Source organism: Temnothorax americanus, unplaced genomic scaffold (assembly GCF_048541705.1).
Source record: "Temnothorax americanus isolate GAGA-0224 unplaced genomic scaffold, ASM4854170v1 Scaffold24, whole genome shotgun sequence".
In the NCBI taxonomy this organism is placed as follows: Eukaryota; Metazoa; Arthropoda; class Insecta; order Hymenoptera; family Formicidae; genus Temnothorax; species Temnothorax americanus.
This window is the reverse complement of record NW_027509381.1, coordinates 3,073,778-3,094,663: the sequence shown is the minus strand read 5'-3', so window position 1 is coordinate 3,094,663 and position 20,886 is coordinate 3,073,778. Positions and strand designations below refer to the sequence as shown.

Below are 20,886 nucleotides of genomic sequence, written 5' to 3'. Positions count from 1 at the left end.
AGAATTATACGCAACATACACAGTACAGAGATACTTTTATCGATCATGATTTCAGATTCGAAATCTTTTCTGTATAGAATCGCTATTGGTCACCAGTAAACAATACCGCCGGAGAAATTGACGTGTACATTTGATCGTTTGCACACCGTGCACGCGATGCACGCGCGTGTCGCGGGTACGAAACACTGCGGAAAGAAGGTAAACGAGTTTGCCCTAGTTTTTGCTTACATCTTACTCAGACACTACAACATTCCCCTTTATTAATCCACTATCTCATTGCAATACAGTATTAAAATCTCAATCGCCTTTGCCTTTGCTATATTGTAAGAAAAATTGTTATCGCACTTTGATTTTATCATCAAAGTATGATTTCTTTTACATTTTTCGTAAATTTAGAATTCTACGCTCTTTTTTCTAAATAATTTAGATATTCTATAAATCGCCGTGCATCTTGTTCCTCTAATAAGAGAAAATTAATCGGAAATTAAGATCGTTACAATTACAAAAATAGCAGGAAATTATTACTCTTCTGATTCCGAAAGGGACGATAGACCTGCGTTCCACAGAAATATAAGAAAATCGGAGACGAATAATACAAAGAATAGAACGAGTTAAAGATTCATTGAGGATCGCATATCGGCAGTCTTATTTATTGCCTATCTGTATCATTTTCGCGTTAAATTGGCAATCTCGGTAAAATCTTTATTAGCTCTAGTTCTGTCGGAGACGTGAATTGCAGGTGATACAGCTAACAATTCACAGTCTAAAGAGATCAACGACATTCTACGTTGAAAATATTATATCTAGAGAGATGCTGGCTGCGTTCGGTAAGCGCGCTATTAGCGCTATTTGCTTATTCTATCCTTGTTCTACACTTGATGAGCGATAAAGATAGAATGATGCAATAGCGCTATATATAAGTAATAGCTCGCTCCCCGAACGCAACCAGCATGTCACATATCTTTTGCGTGCGAATGATAAGATGATTATACATATATATTCAAAGATTTGTCTGTCTCAATAGATACGACGATTTTACTAATAATTAATAATAAGCAAACGGAAATATAAAACGCGACGCGCGTAAATCGTCTGAACCGCGTAGAGCGAAATTTTCTGCGAGTTTTAACATTATTTAGGAACACATAAACCGTTTCGACATATTTTTTAAATGCTGATTTATATGCGAGGGCGGATACCGCAAATAAATAACGAGAGATATAGCTGTTGTCGATATGCATAAATGTAAATATATGCTGATAAACATAATGTGCTTAATAATTTTTATACAAGAAAAAATATTTTTATATTCTGATATTGCAATATCTAAATTTCTTCTATATGTAATGTGCAGGAATATACATAGATTAAGTACTAATAGCGCGCCATTCTCTCTTATGTAAATATGTATATAAAATCCTTTTTTACTATATGCAATACGCATTGCAGATTTCAGAGGAACCATTTTCTTATGCAAAACGCAGTTTGTTTGCAGTGTAGACCGAAATAGAATATCAACTAACTATTGCATATGACAGATGCACGCATAATAGGCAGTTAATATCCGGTAGAAAATGAGAAAATTTTACAGTTGTAATAAAAAATGAAAAATATCTATATCTATATATGGGATAAGACTTGAATAATTTTAATAGAATTTATCTCTATTATCTATTTATGTCTCTTTCTCTCTATTTCTAATATCAAAATTACTCAATTATTGAAGAAGCCAATCAGCTAACTTAATGGATATGCACAAATGCACCACGTAATAGACGGCTAATATCCGGTAGAAAATGAGAAAATTTTACAGTTGTAATAAAAAAGAAAAATATGGGTATCTATATGAGATAAGACTTTGAAAAATTTTAATAGAATTTTGTCTGTCTTTTGTCTATTTTTTTTTGTTTTTTTTTCTCTGTTTTTTTTTCTCTCTCTTTCTGATATCAAAATAATTCAATTGTTGAAGGGACTGATTTATTATCGAAAATATATTATTAAAATTGATATAATTAAAAAATGAAGAACGAATTAAGGGGAATAGGACAGTTTCCAAAAAAAGGAAATCTCCTAAAGACATGGTCCATAGCCTTGATTATTGAAATAAACGGTTAAACCAGTTTGGAATTAGCGAGAAATATAGACCCGTCGAATGGAAATCTTCAAGGGTCAGGAAAATTCCGACGTGTGACTAAAGAATTGTCTTCGTATGTGCGCTACCGCGTTGGCGTGATTCATCAAAATGAGACTTGAAGTCTCAGCGACCGCGATTCCAACTGGTGCGGGAGAAGTGACACACGCGACTCATAAAGCGAAGTCCCGCATTAATTCTTTTTTTTCCCGCACGCGAACTTTGGCCGAGTTCAAAAAGTATCTCTCCTTTTTTTCCTCTCCTCCTCCAGTTGTCGAGGAGAGGATTGCCGCAGTGTGCGACGTCGTCTGCAACGATGTCGGTTGCGGCAATAAGTTGCCCCTAACGATACGTGTGTTTAATCGAACTATTATAGGTATAATTGCCACCGCGCACTATCATTATACTTCTCTTACCGCGATATTCGGATTGACGTAATCTGATTCTTGAAGAAGAACACGTGGCAATACGTACTCAGGAAGGATTGTGTGTGAATTTTTATTTTGATATATAATAAAAATATTATTAAAAATCATATTATATTATTATTATATAATATATAAAATAATATATAATGTCTATATAAAAATATTTTTTTAAATCTTTTGTTAATCTTAAGTAAATTTCAGTAGAATTTTAATCTGACTTTTAATATGCAAAACGAGAAGTTACAAGCAAAATGATAACTTTTTTCGACATTTCTTTTGATATTATTCTGAAGAAAAATCTGAAATTTGCTCAAATATCCACCACAGTGTTTCTAATAAAAAGCATTAAGATATTTGCTAAGCTTTAATACAAAAAGGTCTATTTCTTCGTACTTCGATCTTTTTTTTTGTGTTATAATATCTTTTTTATCTGCTGTATAGCATAAAAAGATATATTTGCAAAGCAAATTTAAAATGTAATAACAAAACGCGCATTGAAATATTTACTCGGAATATTGTCTGTTTGTAAATTAATAAGCATTTCAGGGATAAAAATTTTCATATATAATTATAAAATGTTTTTTTCTTTTTTACGATATAAGAGAAAAAAAACATACGGACATATTTTATATGTATATGTATAATTGTATATAAAAAAATTTTATATTCTCAGAGTAGCGTGATGCAACGATTGAAATAGAATTAATAGAAGATTTAGCGACCAAGTTAATTATTCTCTATCTATTCACAATTATATAACATAACTCTTTAATTCTTTATCGCGTAAATCTTTTTTACTCTGTCGGTTTGCGTTATCTCCGTTATATAAGAATAATACGTATAACTGTCGTTATTTATCCGTCTTAAATTCTCTCAATGTGGTATTATTGCGATAATAACTGGCGATCTGGCGTTGTAATCGGGTCTTTGAATTTGAAATGGAATGTGAAACATTATCTCTGAATAGAAGACACTATAAAAAAGGGGAAAAATAACCATGACAAAATGTTCTAAGAATAGAGCTTTGTGAAAAAAAGAAGTAGGAAAAAATAGTTGGGATTATTCCTGCATAAAAATCACGTCGACAAATATTATATATTAATATATATTTTCTTCTCCGAATGAAAGCACAGCCAGATTTTTTTTAATTCTTCTATAGGTACTTTTTTCGTGATAAAACCTTATTTCTCTTTTTTTTTCTTTTATAAACGTACGTCTATTCGTTTTTCGAATTACATCGTCTAAAAATTAAAAATGATTCTTTGATATCATCCTTTGACACAAACATAATTCGTGTTTTTCTTTAAAAAAAAATAATAATAATAAAAAGAGAATAATGTATAAAAGATTAAGCCTCGTTAATCGTAGGCTTCTGCTGGCTCGATTGCCAAGTCAGCGTTATATACTCACGTTGTACGCGTCACACTTGGCAAAATTGTGAATTAAAAGGCGTGAAAAATAAAGTTAAAATAAAGCTTCATTATTCTTGTAACGTATACAGCGTTATTTTTCATTTTAATGCGGTGTTTTTATATTTAAAATAATTGTCATAGTGTGTTAAAATATACCGAATATTTTTATATCCCTTTGTTGTATTTAATAAGCAAATATTTATTTCAATTGACAGGCAGCTGTCAAACAGCTTGTTTTCGTCCTTTCATTGAGCACTCGAATAAAAGGAATGTTTTTGATATATTTTACAAGTCTATTCTATCGATTATAAACGCTATTTTATTGCAAAACATTTTTATTTTAATGTACGTTGCAAGGATTTTAATGATAAATTTTCTCGCTTCTCACGTCATCAATCCAAGATGACTGCAGATGAATAAACAGGAACTTTAAGCAAATTTACTTAAGGAGACGAAAGGTAATTGACGTTGTTAACGGTCGACCTCGTACATATCACTCTTTTTTACTCCGAATAAAGGAATTACAAGTTCAATGGAAAGCGTAACTTAATCAAAGTCCATTTGTCCCCCTGCATCAGATAAGTTTTTCACTTCCTGCCTTTTTTCTTCTTTTATCAACGTCTATTTTCTTTTGACTTATAAATACTGGTGACCATCGTTCGCGTAGCCTACCTTAGATATGCTTAGTCCCAGTCTACAATAGGTGTTTTAAGCCCTAAGCCCTAAGAAGTTGACCAATCACAGTCAATTATTACTCTCCTCAAATTCAACTGTGATCGAACAATTTCTTAAGGCTTAGGGGCTTAAAACACCTATATATTGTAGACCGGGACTTACCCTTAGGTTAACACTAGAAAACCCTTTTGAATCACGTAGACCAACTAAAATTTTCCAGAAAAGTGACAAGACCCTTTTTGGGCCTTATATAAGAGGAGGACTCTCGAACTGCAGCGGCAGTTTCTAACACAGTCAATTACTAGTGCTGTATAAAAGGATATTATTGTAAGCGAAGTGATAGAATAAATTCTTTTCTTGGAATAAGAATTATCTTGAATCTACAACACCATTCAAAGGTAAAAATATATATATATATATATTTCTTTGGTACTGTTCTTTGATACTGCAGTTAATGCCGTTCTTTGAGTACAATTTGTGTATCTTAAAAAACGAATAAAAATGGGAGAATATGTAAGAGGGAGAGACTTAATTCGCGTACAATGCGCGCTTTGTATCTCATTAAAATTCTCGAACTTTTAGAATATAACGGTAAAGATTAGTTGCGAGACAGAGGAGGTATTGTTGCGGCGTTCTTTTCTTCGTTGAAAATGAAATACTTGAGACCATACACCACAGCTGAAAGGAAAATCACATTAACAAATTTACAAAAGTGAATTTCTTTCCTGCCCGGATGAAAATTGTAGTCAAAGATCCTTTGTGTGCTAAATAAGATAAATGTTTCGTCGTAGAATCTCACTTTTCTGTTTCTTATTTACGAAGTGGTTTCTTTTCTATTTCTTCCTTTATGAACGTTTCCTTTCAAGTTAGCAAGGAATAAAAAATTACTTTAACATTGTTATTTTGATGCGAGCATGATGTGATTGTGTATATATATATATATATCTTAAAAACGGATAAAAAGGGGAAAGAACGCGAAATACACGCTTTATATCGTGTAAACTGCCGAATTTAATTTAATTTAAGCAAGTTTAAGAAGCAGATTGTGTTAATTTTACACATTAGTAACGGTCGACCTTTTTCTTCTCTCAAAAGGAATTACAAGCGCAACGAGAGATGAAAAGCACAGCTAAAGCGAAGGGTCCTCTTGTCTCTCAACACCAGGTAAATTCTTCATTAGAGAAAATTTCTATTTTCTTTCGTTTCTTCGTTATTCTTTTACGCGAGTGTCTGTTTCCTATCGAATCACTGCAGTTTAAGAGTATGTTCTTCGTCATTAAATTATCGAGCTTCAAGAATTTCATATCACACTTCAGACTTATTCTGTGAAGGAGAGAGAACTCCGCGTGCAGAACCGCATAATCACAATACATTCTTTTTCTCCCCCGAATAAAGAGATTAAAAGCGATCTCGACTAAACGTTGATTAAATCCCGACTAAATTAGTCCAATCTTTATCCTTATCAAGCAACAATTAATTCTAACGAAAATTATAGTCGCCGCCGCGCCGGTCAAGTTAATCGAATTGCTAATCGAATTGCTTTCGTCAGTTCTATAAATACTGCATTTGATTACATAATTCGTTGGTCTAATCTAATCTATCTCAATAATCTGATCTTCTTCTTCGCGTGTGTTAAACGAGGGATTAAAGTAATTCCATCTTCGTTAACGGGTTAAACACTCCCGATAAATTAATCGCTCGTCGCCCCCGCGGGGCGCAACCGAGGAGGGGGAGGGGGGAGATGCCCTCTCTTCCCCTTTCCCCTCGACAAACGGAGCCGGCTCTCGGCTCTCGGCAATTAAGCGGGCAATGGCAAAATAGGCGGGTGTGTAACAGGCCGTGCCAACGGCGCCGCGCCGTCCTTCAAACGTTCCCTATCGATTCTCGGGGAGCCGCGTCGCGGTATATTACATCGGGGCTCGCGCCGAGGAATGCTAGTCGACGGCGTCGACGCTATCACGTCGCGGCAACGGTCGTCAGTGTCAGTGACGGTGCGATCGTCGTCATCGTCGTCGCGAATGTCGCGGATTCGCAGATCGGACAGCGCGCAGCAGGGCCCCCCGGATCTTCGTCGCGAAGTAAGGCCAGGCCTCCCCGCCCTCTTCCTCTCGCAAGCGCGCGCCCGTTTTCCCTCCTCCCCCGCCGCTTCCTCGCGTCCCGCGTCCCCAAGTCCCCAGGTCCCCCGTCCGTCCGTCGCGTCGCGCGAGGAGTCGGGTAGATTTTTTGTCTTCCCCTTTTGTGCCTCCGCGGATAACGAGGCGGTTCCGGATAGGGGAACTTTATTAACGCTCTCCTCAGCGTCGTACCAATTTATTTCGGCACGGCTGTGTGTGTATTACCGTTGTATTTTCTACAAACGGGAAATCACGAGTCCGTAGAGAGGTTATTTACGCGACGGATCTAATTTCTTTTAACATGTGCATATCTAACGAAACGGGTTACGCGCGCAACGCGGCACACATACGCGCGTATCCGTGACGTATTCGGGTTTCATTTCCGAGATGCAGAAGGTGCAGAAGGTGGGTGCAACTGGAAGCGCGAGCTGCGCGAGTGGATCCGCGGGGCCGCCGGGGACTCCGGGGAGCGAACGGGAGAGCAGGGCCAGGGACCGCAAGGAGAGCGCCGAGCTGTATCTCGGGGAGCGGATGCACGCCGACAGTCCACCATTCGAGATGTCGACGGACGACGACGGCTGGACGTGTTGCAACTCGCGGCAGAACGGCGTCGTTCAACCGCTGCTCACAGGTACGTGCGTAAATGCATACGCGCAAGGGGAAGAGGGATGGCCGCGACGCGCCTCCGCGCGGGTCGGGCTAACCTCAACCTCGACCCCCGTCCCCGTCGTCGGGGAACTCGGTTGAGGCGGTTCGCGGGGAGGGGGGGTCGGCCCCCCCGCAGAGAGAATCTTGCTCCCCGGAGAAGAGCGTCCGGATATGCGACTCGCCTGCAGGAAACGAAATAAACGCGTTTCCGGTCGAGCGGCGAAGTTGCGTTTTTTTTTTCTTTTTTTCTAGAGAGAGAGAGAGAGAGAGAGGATTTTATATCTCGCTTTTCTTTTGTATATGAATGAATAATCGGATCAGCGATCTTTGAGCGTGACCGGCGCGATCGCGCGATGCTCGAGGATTCGACTACCTTCGGCGCCACGACGAGGGAATCGAGGGGGCGACGGAGTACACGAGGAATCGTTAATTACTGAATTGTGCGCGGATCGTGGATCGGCGAGCGCGTTGTGAGAGCGTGATTATGTTTGTAAATATTCCGATGACGATGTAAGCCCCGCGCGCGCAAACATCTCGGCCGGCGGCCGGCGTGTCCCGTCTCTCGACGGCGAATATACTTACATTTGTCCAGGCGAGCGAGAATGTGCCTGCTTGGAATGTGGCACGAAGCACGAAGCCGCTTTCACGTGCAAAAATATATACGCGCGGGCGCGCGTTTTCCGCGGTATGCCACCGCGTTGACGCAGCCGCGGAGATAAAGGGCAACAATCTGGAGACTGCAATTTTCTCGCGCCGGCGGAAAAAGGCGCGATATTACGCGGTTGATATATTTTACTCGCGAAATATCGAATGTACAATTCTAGGCCTGAATCGCCTGGTAAACGGCGCGATTTGTTTGTTACATAACTTTCTCTTTTACCGAACGATCCACTGCGATCTGTTCTTCAGATCTTTTTGAGATAATGTGCTGAAACTTTGAATAGTTTATTATATTCAGAAGAGATTGTGTATCTTGAAACGAGATACGAATTACAAAAGTGAGGAAATTTATTAGAGTATCTATGATTTCATGTCGATATCTAGTAATGCTGTTCACTTTTGTAATTTTTACATGATCATCGACCCCCCCCGAGTTTTATTTCTCCTATACCGAAGAATGGATGTTTACTTTCAGACTTGTATCAAATCACCATGGCTTACGCCTACTGGAAGAGCGGCAAGATGAACGATCACGCTGTATTTGATTTGTTCTTCCGTAAGAATCCTTTCCAGGGGGAATTCACGATCTTCGCCGGTCTTGACGAGTGCATCAAGTTCTTGAATAAATTTCATTATTCCCCTAGTGGTGCGTATTCCCCAAAAGCTCCTTATTCCACTTATATAAGTACTTTATTCTTTCTTATGAATTATATTGCACGTCTTTTTTGGTATTTTGGCAGATATCAAGTACCTGAAGTCGACTATGCCTACAGTAGACCAAAGATTCTTTGATTATCTGCAAAGTCTTACTGCGAAAAATGTCACGATATACGCGGTAGACGAAGGATCCGTCGTATTTCCAAGGTAAGTTTATAAAAAGTCTTGTATTATTTTTAAAAATTCGGCATTTAGACACAGTATTTTAGTAAAGTTACTATCGCGACAGAAATAAAGCATTTAATATACATATTTACAACTTGAAAAGATATTTAACGATTTATATTATATTTCTATTCTCTGCTAAATTGATTTTCGATAGCTTTCCGTTCAAGCCGCGTATCGCATCGATTAAATAAATTTAAATTACTTAGATTTAATTGTTAACTTTAATCGTAGAGTTCCTTTGATAAGAGTAGAAGGACCATTAATAATGGTACAGCTCTTGGAAACGACTCTGTTAACATTGGTCAACTATGCGAGTCTGATGGCGACCAACGCGGCGAGATATCGCATGGTTGCCGGGAAAAATATAACGTTGCTTGAGTTTGGTCTTCGAAGAGCGCAAGGACCCGATGGAGGCTTGAGCGCGTCTAAGTACAGCTATGTTGGTAAATATTTTACATATACTTGTTTTTATTATCGATTTAGTTTGATAAAATTCACTGATTGCAATCAATTTGTCAAAATAAAACAGTTAATCACCATAAAAAAAATTCCATTGCGTAAGAAATTATGTCAGTTGCCACTGGTACCGGTTGCTATTTTTGTTCGCATTGCACACGTCATTATATCAATTGCTGTGCATGGCAATTACTGTACAACGTTGCAATGGCTTACATTGCGAAAGCGTGTGTAATGTAAAAATATATAATGTAAGAATGATTTGGTTGCATATGTATTATATGTATGTGTAATACTTGATTGTTGACGAAGCGTGTAAATTATCCTTTTGCACATCGTATATATCTTGATTAACATTTATATCTTTATCTGTTATATATAAAGTCATAATAAATCATATCTATATAAAAATTTAATGTCTGAAATATAAAAAGTTTCAAGTATATACGCGCGTGCCAGTCCGCAATGCAATATATAATGAAAACGGAGGTGTCTGGTACCACTCCATTGCCCTTATACTACTTAACAATTTCGTGAAAAGTAAAATCAATACATTGTACCACTCAGTGCCAGTTGGTACTGCCTAGGTGATGAGTAACAATTTAGGAGGTCAGATTGAGAGTATATAGTTTCGACTTGATATATATATGTATATATACATTCAACACACGTATACATATATACAGGATGTCTCATGGAAAACTGCTGAAAGTAAAAAAAAACAATCGGAGATATTGTTTAATAAAGGTTTATAAAAAATTGGCCGTGTATTGTCAATCTTAATGATATATATTTTCGAAGTGTGCACTGTCAGAATTGAATTAAGAGAAGTAAAAGTAGAATTATTTTAATGCTTTATAATTGGACGAAAATCTCATTAAACATATATAACAGAATAGAGGAATAAGAAAATTTAAATTCTAATCTTTTTAGAATATTTTCATTAGCAATTACTAAACTTGATAAATTATCTGCAAGCATTACTACATACTTTGTCTACGGAAGAAGAAGATAAGACTCGATAAGATAAATTTTTTTCCGTCGTGAGATTGTATTATGACGTAAAATGAAACTGCCAGGTCTTAGATACGACCATCAATGATAAACCCCATATCTGAGGAGAAGAACGCGTTCAATAATTTTCTGTGATACATCCGATATATTTACCACGTAGAATGAAACTGATAAAATTTTAGTCACGTGTTTTAATACATATGGGACATAAGTAGAATTAAATTAGAGGCAATTTAAATTAAATTTAATATAATTTACTGTGTTTTACAGGTGGGTTTGATGGGACTAGTAATGTCTTGGCTGGAAAACTGTTTGATATACCTGTATGCGGCACACATGCACACGCATATATTACGTCTTTCACCAGCATCAATGATCTGCAAGGGATAGTAAGTGTATTCGACGAGAGCCTTCTCTCATCAATTAATAAATAAGTGTTGAAATTCTGCGGGAAATGTAATCGAAAGGCCGTTTCTCTTGCAGACATTGGCGCATAAGCAAACGGGCGACGTTTTAGACGTATTGGAACTTGCTTGCAATCATCGCGAGGCTATCGCCAATGATTTGGGAGCTCTAGCCTCGCAGGCGTCTAGCGGAGAATTGGCGGCTTTGATCAGTTATGCCGTCGCTTTTCCGGACAGATTCACCGCTCTTGTGGACACGTACGATGTTAAGAGGTACGTAGTTATATTGCTAATCTGTTTAATGCTTTTAAGTAGAAAACCTGATTTTTGTTTCTGAAATTGGCATCTTGTAAGCTTTGGTTACTTTTTTGACGCACACTCGCGTCAGTCTTTATATCAGTCTTTTTGCATGGGCTTTGCACAAAATTTATTTATATTAATTTCTTTACGTTATTAGTATATACTATGTCTCGTTTGTTAATTGATTCGCTATGTTTTTATTGATTATTTTACTATTGATTTATTTGATATTTATTTTGATAATTATATATATAGTATAGATATTTATTTATTTGATAATTACATATAGTGCCTAAATTAACAAAAACGTGGGCGATATTTTGGAAATCTTGGAATTTACAGTTGATTCAAAATGAGAATGATTTAAAATATTGTAAGCATATTTTGAGACATCACGTATACTACACACGTTAATTGCTATCAAATGTATAAATGAGCTTATATTTTATGTATGCGGTAGAAGCTGTTTGTGACACGTATATAGTTAGAATAGTTCTAGCTATGCATCATGTAATATGTATATAACTTGTCGTATCGTAATTATGGCTTCAAAGATCAAATGTATATTATTATATTTTATGTTATGAGCCCAAGACTCTTTTTTTATCACGTTATAGATTTATCTTCTACGTACACGAATAAAAAGTGATTTTTACATAATTAAATTCGTCTTTCAATGAGACAGAACTATATTCTTAAATCTTCGATCTCACTAGCGATTGTATAATTTAGTTTTGTCAGCGCGTCGCGAACAGGCATTGACGACACGTTTAATACACACTGTAGCCTAACAGGAGTGTGTTTGTAGCGTTGAGACGTCGGCCGGGGGGCAGGCACAAGTGGCCAGCCTAAATGTAAAGAATAAACTTCTAACTAACGGGTCCAATACACACGCTCAAAACGGTGTGAGAAACAACCCATTTATATCAGAACCAACTTCGCAACCTCACAAGAATGGCTTGTTAAGACGAGGCGAATTGGGTGAGCTCTATGTGAGGTACGATATCGCTCTGTTTGCCTGTTTTGCGGAATGCGATTCTTCCCTTTCCCTTTTCTTCTCATCAGATCTACGCTTTGCAAATTATATTTTAATATCTTTTGCAACACACCTCAAAGTTATTGATACTCTTAAGTCTGAGTAATAATTGAGATCGCATTTTTAGTGGGATATACATATAGAAAGTTACTTTTGATGTATTTCTATAATTCGCCAGTTTGACGCTTCTTTGAGTTGTTTAATAGTTGACATAATTAATTTAATTTCCTTCTCCATCCTTCACTTGGAAAAATGTTAAATAAAGGAATATTCTGTAAAATGGGCAAATTGCAAACTATATATTATCATATCATGTTATTTTTATGACATGCCAATTAAATATAAAACAACCATAATTTTATTTTTCATTTGAATTTAGTTGTTAGTATTTCATACTTGTGATCTTATATAGTGCCCCTCCCAATTCTGCCCCTTAATTCTCTCAGTAATTGAGATATGGGCACATTTCATATGTTACACAAATATCTTGCGTATCTTGCCTGTTATTCAAACACGTGCAATTCCGTCGCGTACTTGTCGCAAGTTTAATATACAGAGAAATATGCTAAAACACTCAAATATTATACAAAAAAAAATATACTATGGAAAAAGCGAAAATATATATTTCTAAGTAAAACGCTAAATTTATCGTGATGTGTTCTCGTAATAGCATCGATGTAGTATCAATTGGCTATATTTGTATGTTTGTCAGAATATCATTAAATTCTCTTTACTGGAAACATTTTAACGCTAACACAATAATTGATTGAAATACTTATTGCTCTATTTGTACGCATAAGTGAATGCACAAGTTCAAGTAATCTTAGCTCTTTTATTATGTGCTTAATTTGTTGTGTGCAATGTTTCTCATTTTAGTTCTAAACTTGGCAAGTCTAAGGAGGTAAATTTGACGTTGCAAGGGTATATAAGAGTAATATAAATTTAAATAGAAATTTAAAAAATTATTTTTTAATTTAATCTTATATAAATAAATCTTATATAAATAAATTTGAAGATATATATATATATTTTATCTTTTTTATTTAACTTTTTCAATTAAACACACACAAAGAGAAATTACAAGCAAAGAAACAAGGATTCTCACAGAATAAATTGCCAAGTTTAGACTTAATTTTACATAATTATACATTATTATATTATAAAAAGTATGTGATTGAATTGCTTTTTATTTAATACTTAGTTATAATTAATAGAACTGTAGTAGCATTACCTAAATGTCTCATGGATATATTTTATGAATAGGAGTGGCCTGTTAAACTTCTGCGCAGTAGCGTTGGCTTTGAACGACTTGGGATACAAAGCCGTTGGTATCAGGATCGACAGCGGCGATTTGGCGTATCTCAGTAACGTGGCGAGAGATATTTTTGAGAAAATTGCTGTTAAGTACGATATACCGTGGTTCGCAAAATTGAAGATTTGCGCGTCCAACGACATTAACGAGGAGACCATAATAAGTTTGAATGAACAGGTAAAGATTTATGAATTGCGGAATGTAGTAATAGATGATAAAGAATATGAATATCTTCCAGAGTCACAAAATCGATTGCTTTGGCATTGGAACGCATCTCGTGACATGCCAAAGGCAACCGGCGCTGGGCTGCGTTTACAAAATGGTCGAGATCAACGACGAACCGAGGATTAAGCTTAGTCAAGAGGTCGGAAAAGTCACGATACCAGGCAGGAAGGATGCTTATAGACTGTATGGGTCAGATGGCTACGCACTGATAGATCTTTTGCTGAAAACGACGGAGGAGCCACCGCAAGTGATGCAGACGGTTCTCTGCAGGCACCCATTCGACCAAACGAAAAGGGCTAATGTTACACCATCCCGAGTGGAATCTCTGCACAAGGTATCATCTGATTGAAATAATGAGTTTTTTCAAATCATGTATGTAAAATATATATATAATACACGCGCGCGCGCGCGCGCGCGCACACACACACACACACACACACACACACACACACACACACACACACACACACACACACACACAGCGATAATATATAAATGTAAAAGATGTTACTTTGCATAACTTTGTGTAGTTCAAATTCCTTCATCAATTTAGAGTTCAATTTTTTTCTTCGAAAATTTGATTATTTTACTCATTACTGCACTTATTATATTAGTATTTTACATTTTCTAAATAATTTTTTTTATTGGTAGCGGTATATATAAGCAGGAATATAAACTTAAATTATTTTATAAACGGCTCTATATATATATCATTATTGATATTAATGACTAATGTTAATGGTATTTATAATTTATGACTAATAAATAAAAATGTATCTTATAGCTATATTGGAAAGACGGCAAGCTATGCCAACCATTACCTACATTGCAAGAAGTTCGCAACAGAGTGCAGGAATCTCTCAATACATTGCGTAACGATATTAAAAGGAATCTGAATCCAACACCTTATAAGGTAAAAATTAATGTTTAACACTTTGAGAATATGGGTTTCTCGAATAAGCTTAGAATTTTTTGGAACAAAAAAAATCTAACGATCTTTTTAAGATACCTAATATTTTGGAATTTTTAATTCGTGTACATATAATTTTTAATTCTTGTACATGGTATCCTGCATTAAAATCTCGAAAACATGCGAACAATCATTTAAATGTGTTTTTTACAGGTAGCTGTCAGTGACACTTTATACAGATTTATTAATGAACTGTGGTCTCAGAATGCGCCGATTGGAGAATTACGGTGAAGCATACTACTCTTGTACAAGAGTATCGTTAAACTAGTCTCTAGCAATTATAAATATCGAGTAATAACAGTGTCAGGAATCACAGAATTTACAGACACAAAATCCATAATAATAAATCTTTTCTCTCATAGTCAGAGCAATGGCAACGTATCGTCGTAATCGAGCGTACGCATGTACATCGTAAACACGATTGCGTCGTAGAATATGTTACAAGAGAGGGAAAGAGAGCAAGGATCCTGAGAGTATATTTTTTACACTTTCCATTGTTGAAAGTATCGAATTATATTATCATCGTCGCAACAGTATATTTTGGTAAATCTTGCGCAAATCGTATTATAACATATTTGTATAGTATTACTTATACGATTTATATAGAGCGAGATGTTTCGTTACAGAAGAGGTCTATTTACAAGCAGTAGCTTTGTCGCGCTCGCATACACGTATTCCTATTCCTATTTAAAAAAAAAGTACAAAATAATGTACAAAAAAGTACGTGTGCGTATGATTTTAGGCATGCACAACTCAAATTTCCGAATAACGATTAACTCTGTAGAACTAGTTTAGAGTGTGTGTGTGTGTGTGTGTGTGTGTGTGTGTGTGTGTGTGTGTGTGTGTGTGTGTGTGTGTGTGTGTGTGTGTGTGTGTGTGTGTGTATATATATGTGTGTGTGTGTGTGTGTGTGTGTGTGTGTGTGTGTGTGTGTGTGTATATATATATATATACACACGGTTAAAGTACTTGAAAAGATGGCAATATGCAATATACGACGGCGTAATTTGTTTCACTACACTTTCTTATTTTGATCACATTGTTGCGTTGCTGATCTTTCTCTTCTTTTTCTTCTTTTTTTTTTGTATTTTCTTTCCGCCCCTTTTTGAAAATTTGTTTCATTATACATTTGTAAATTCCAATTATATTATTATTATGTATTTATAATTGCTGAAAACTGTTTTTTAATCATATTCTCGTACAAGAGTGATACATTCGACAAATATTTACCGCTGTTATTTACATAAATGTACAAAGAGCGTGAGCATAATAATTATATTTATAATTTTACATTCATGTATAATATGTATAAAAGTCCATAGCGATGTATACATAATATATACTAACAAGAAAAGCGAGAGAAAGAGGAGAGAGAGGATGTATCATATCTCAAGATTAATATTTTACAATTAATGAGCAAAACTCAAAGATGAATTCGTTTATTGTCTATACGGTTTAATTGGTTTTCGATATGTAAGTAGTACACCGACATATGTGTAAGTGATTGTCCCTGTTTGACTCTGAATGTTTATTCAGGGAAAAAGTTTGTTATATATGTCACTCTACGAGTAATTTTTAATATTGTGCTACACTTAAGATTAATCTGCGATTAATCGTTTAGATTCCACCATGTTTTTAATCATGATTTATTTGCATACTTTCAACATAGATCTGTTATCGTTTTGTAATGGTCGTTTACGATATATAAGCATAATTGTAAAATATATCCGTTTTTTTATAGTGAGAATAAATAGCATATAGCTGTTATATATCTGCTCGATTGTCAGTGATTAAATCCTTATTATTAATCATCCATTCTGCTCTCTGCAAAATATCAGTCTTTTTTAATTTAAGGAATATGCAAATTATATAAATATTTTTAGTATAAAAAAAAAGGATGAGATTTCTCTAGCACAATTAGTTACGATATCTTTCACACGAATGCATGTGGATAATGCTCATTGTTTTTTTATTTTGTTGATGTCTACCATCAAGTAGTCTGATTTTTAATTATACATACGGCACACGTTGAGACGGGTTAAAATGTGCTAGTGCGAACGCGTTACTGTTGCGAGGAATAGGAACATTTTCAAGAAAATGATGCCATGACCGTCATCCACTGATCGTTACAGACGATCGTATTTATTTACGAAGATAGCTTTGACCTGTTGAATTAAATACACTCGATGAAACGCGTGGAAATGAGTTTGAGGTTATGCTCGAGGTCAGTGAATGATTCTAAATGCTGAATATCAATAATACAATCATCATTGACAATTCCTAATAATTAAATTGTGTATCTTTGTATCAAAAACGGATTTTGTTTTAACATGAAATCGGAATAAGTGTATTGTATCTCCAAGAGTATTCATCTGACAAATTTTATTATCTTTTCAGAAATGTAAACAATAAAGGAAATTTTTGTAAAATGAAGAAATTCGTGTCCGAATAGATGTCTGCTGATTACACGTCGTGCGTCTGCAGAGAATTAGATTTGTACGTTGTAGATGTAAAGAGACTATCCTATCGCGAGGTATGCCTCCGCCACAATATATAAGAACTTGCGTGAGGATTGCCAGGCGACTTTGCCCATTAGTGACATTAATATGTACCGTGTTCGTCGTCACGATTACAATTTATATCAGTCAGAAGGTCTCGCCGATCTTCGTCTTCCTCTGCATGCAGGTGTACCTGAACTGGTATTCGGTGTACAGTATCAGCTGTAAGTCGAATCCGATGAAGGTCAAGGAGACGCAGAGCAACCTGTGCAGCGTGATCACCCAGGAGCAACAGCAGCAGCAGCAGCAGCAGCAGCAACAGCAACGCAGGTTCGAACAGCTCGACAATATGCAGCCACCGGCACAAGACACTGCCTGCAAGTTCTGGCATTGCAAGCACTGTCAGAGTTACATGTATAAAGCGGCGGCGCACTGCTTCTCCTGCCGCAAGTGCTTTCACTTCATGGACCATCACTGCTTCTTCCTGGGTGCCTGTGTACTCCGTCAGAATATGGGCAACTTTATATTGTTCTGCTTCTACACCTCGCTAACGTGTCTGTATACCCTGTGCGTGATAGGACCGTACATGTACGAGAGCATTAACAACATACCGGAGTCAGAGAGCGACGAGGATTCCATAAATATATTCCTGATCTTTTGCTTGCCTTTGGCTTCCGTCTTTGAGAAAATGTGGAATTCCAGCGCCAAGTTCGAGATGTCTAATTCGCATTTAGTCCTACTCATGACATTCGATACGCTGATGTCGATCCTGTGCATCTGTTTGGTGATTGGCATCTGGAAGTTGCACAGTTGCTTGACCGGCAAACAGCGTTACGTCAATGTGACGGGGAGACAAAATGTGCGGGAGATCTTTGGTAGCTATGGTCTATCGAACATCATATTCCCGTATAACGGTCTCATAGGCACGCGAGACATCAACGGCAAGTACGAGCTGAAGGAAGTGTGAGACTAGTCAAGTAATAAATAAAACAGATTCAAATTAAATATAACGCACACACATATTTCTTAATTTATATACTTGTGTAACAATAAATACAGTCATACGTACAACATATTTACGCATTCATACGCGATAGAGAACACAGATATGAGCGAATTTTACAACTATCAAATATTCTAGGACATTAATAATAGTCTACAGATAGATAGATGTTTCCTAACAGGTTACATTTTTTTTTCGAACCTGACTTTTACATTTGTATAATAGCCCATTTTACGAATATTGCTTTTCATATATGATTAGCGAGAATATCGTAGTATGATAAAAAGTTTTTATTTTCGCTACACCTGCTTGCTTTTCTGATTCAGACGTAAGATATGAGAGAATAAGGCAAACACAAACGTAAACCCAGAATTTCCGTTTTGGCTTTATCTGAGAATGAGATATAGATACTTTTCTCTAGAAAGAAATTACTATCAGGTAAAACTAAACCCAAAATCCAACTATGCTTATAGTTGAGAAAAATGGGTATAGATCACTTGCCAGATCGTGTAGTAAGTAATTAATTATCATATTTCTCAATACGAGGTTCGATTCAGAAACTAATTTTTTGTTGAAGCTAAGTGAACACATTTTATCTTTAGATAAGTATTCCGTATAAATCATATTGCGTTTGTGTTTGTCAGGTATGCTCGATATAAATATCTCCTTAAACTGATTTTAATTTTTTAAATTATTTATTAATTTAAATCACACACATGAGTCATCACCAAATGTTAAATTTTAATAGTGACGATAACACAAGATAGCAGGACTGAGAACATTTAGATTTCAATCCAATATAATTGTTTCATTCATGAACTTTAAACCGATGTCTATAATTTTTGCTCGAACAAAATGTGACATTGATATTTAATATCTCGAAAGTTTTGAGAGCGCAGCTTTACGAGAAGAAAACATCATTCAATGACATTTGAACGATGCTTTTTTTTTTTTGGTAGTATAATTCTGCACTTTTTCCTTAACTTATTCACGCACTCTGCGACGCATATGTACATGCTTTGTAGACTAAAGCTATCATTATAAAAATTGTCTTTATAATTCTGTATGCTGATGATGCTGTGCTCTAAAGTCGTTAGGATGAATAAACAATCCTTCCATTACCGACCATTGCGTGTGAGGACTGCTCGGCGAGTATTCACCCACTACTTCGACTTGTCCGCTAATCGGAGAACTATAAGTTCTGCCAGTGACAGCCAAATACCTAAACGCAACGATATAATTTACATACTTTGGTAGCACTATTTTTTATTTACACTTAAGTCCATAAAGGTGAATACTTACTTATCGGTGTCGATATGCTTCAACATAATCGTATCATCTCTCTCCCAAAAATCATTCTGGCACATCAACATCCAGTTATCGCCGCTATCACCCTCACCCTTGTGATCCCCGTAGGCGGAGACCTCCTGTTTCCCAGTCAGAGGTGAGCTAACAAGATGCGAGTGAAGATTCTTCTTCGTCGCAATGTGCTCCAATCTGACGGTATCTCCGCATCTAATCGGCTTCCTGTGCAAAGAGATCGTCACAATTCACCTGTGTGTATAGGATAAAAATCATCTTGCGATTTAAAAGTTGCAACTCACCCCCGGATGCACTGCTTTCCCGATTCCGCTTTAACGATCCAGTAGGAATTACCGTCTTCTTTGACATTGGTACCTGTTACCGATTGCTGTCCGCTACCACTGCCGTACTTTACTTCGTGGGAGTGCAGCCTCACGTTATAGTCCACGTTCATTAACTTCAATACGGAGCCGCAGGTCACATAGTTGGTCCCTTTGGCTGCAAAATGGATGTAAGATATAAGATAAAATTAAGATACATTTAACAAATGGCCCGTCTTTTTTAGCTGAACTTGCACGATTCATCTCTTTCCTCTTTCTCTCTCCAATACGAAAAGAAAAAGATAAAAGGTGAACCATGCAAGTTCAAAGAAACCCCCCCCCTCCAGACCTATTGAGACATATCAATTACGTATCGAAACATTTATAGGAGACTGAAAACTCTCGTGGCGTTAATTACAATACGATTAACTAATAAAAATACCAGGGAACAGATCGGCAATAGGATACCAGGAATGCAACAGATACAAATACGATGTTGGAAGAGTAACATAACCAACTAAATTCACATTTAATCGCGTTTCTATGAAATAAATGCAAAAAGTACCTTGAATGCAGTTTGTGTAGAGCAAAAGTATTACGAGGCTTGAAAAAAGCACCGTGTAATCCATCGCGATCAATGCACTCGGCAGTGACGGCAGTAATTCCGTCTCGACAAGACGATCGAGAGTGAGAAACTGCTACCGACTGCTACCGGCGATAATAATAATACAAGGGGCGTGAAACGTGTTAGCTTCCCATTGGTTGTCATCCACGTGTCTGCGTCCCGTGTCCCGTTATCACTTATCAGCGCGACGCTCGTACCAAAGCGGAGTAGACGACTCCTCTTTAATTCGTACCTCTGCTTTTGTTTATTAGAGTTTACTGGAGATAAAACATATGGTTTGTAAAAGAGAAAACGCGAAGAACAAATGTGGAGAAAGAACCTTTCACAATAATCTTTCAAGAATCTTTTCTAAATTCTTGTAGTGTACATATAGACAATCCCAGCAAACACAGAATACGGAATTTGATGCCATCTTGGCGACAATTTGCTATCAAAGGTGTATTCTGTGTTTGCTGGGTATATGTCTAT

General features: G+C 36.5%; 3 protein-coding genes across 8 annotated transcripts; 2 read left to right on the top strand and 1 right to left on the bottom strand.

The window, feature by feature from the left end:
- Nucleotides 1–2,413: 2,413 nt before the first annotated feature.
- On the top strand, nucleotides 2,414–16,439 carry Naprt (nicotinate phosphoribosyltransferase). Of its 6 annotated transcripts, none has more exons than XM_077408359.1 (14): nucleotides 2,414–2,617; nucleotides 4,867–5,044; nucleotides 5,742–5,810; nucleotides 7,148–7,391; nucleotides 8,544–8,714; nucleotides 8,809–8,932; nucleotides 9,185–9,396; nucleotides 10,694–10,812; nucleotides 10,907–11,100; nucleotides 11,936–12,124; nucleotides 13,427–13,652; nucleotides 13,714–14,034; nucleotides 14,485–14,613; nucleotides 14,824–16,439. In XM_077408359.1, the coding sequence occupies exons 3-14, from the start codon at nucleotides 5,763–5,765 to the stop codon at nucleotides 14,899–14,901; spliced, it is 2,055 nt and encodes a 684-aa protein (XP_077264485.1). In that variant the 5' UTR covers nucleotides 2,414–2,617; nucleotides 4,867–5,044; nucleotides 5,742–5,762; the 3' UTR covers nucleotides 14,902–16,439. The 6 variants fall into 6 exon arrangements, with proteins under 6 accessions (XP_077264485.1, XP_077264484.1, XP_077264486.1 ...); XM_077408358.1 differs by lacking the exon at nucleotides 2,414–2,617 and adding an exon at nucleotides 3,142–4,429; XM_077408360.1 differs by lacking the exon at nucleotides 2,414–2,617 and having other exon boundaries at nucleotides 7,154–7,391.
- A 133-nt stretch (nucleotides 16,440–16,572) lies between these two features.
- LOC143898715 (uncharacterized) lies at nucleotides 16,573–18,241 on the top strand. Its single transcript, XM_077408369.1, has 2 exons — nucleotides 16,573–16,894; nucleotides 17,068–18,241. The coding sequence occupies exon 2, from the start codon at nucleotides 17,206–17,208 to the stop codon at nucleotides 18,133–18,135; it is 930 nt and encodes a 309-aa protein (XP_077264495.1). The 5' UTR covers nucleotides 16,573–16,894; nucleotides 17,068–17,205; the 3' UTR covers nucleotides 18,136–18,241.
- On the bottom strand, nucleotides 18,189–20,849 carry LOC143898716 (stromal cell-derived factor 2). Its single transcript, XM_077408370.1, has 4 exons — nucleotides 20,359–20,849; nucleotides 19,776–19,971; nucleotides 19,474–19,698; nucleotides 18,189–19,393 (listed from the first exon to the last, which is right to left on the bottom strand). Exons 1-4 carry the CDS (start codon nucleotides 20,420–20,422, stop codon nucleotides 19,225–19,227), a joined length of 654 nt encoding a protein of 217 aa, XP_077264496.1. The 5' UTR covers nucleotides 20,423–20,849; the 3' UTR covers nucleotides 18,189–19,224.
- Nucleotides 20,850–20,886: the final 37 nt, after the last annotated feature.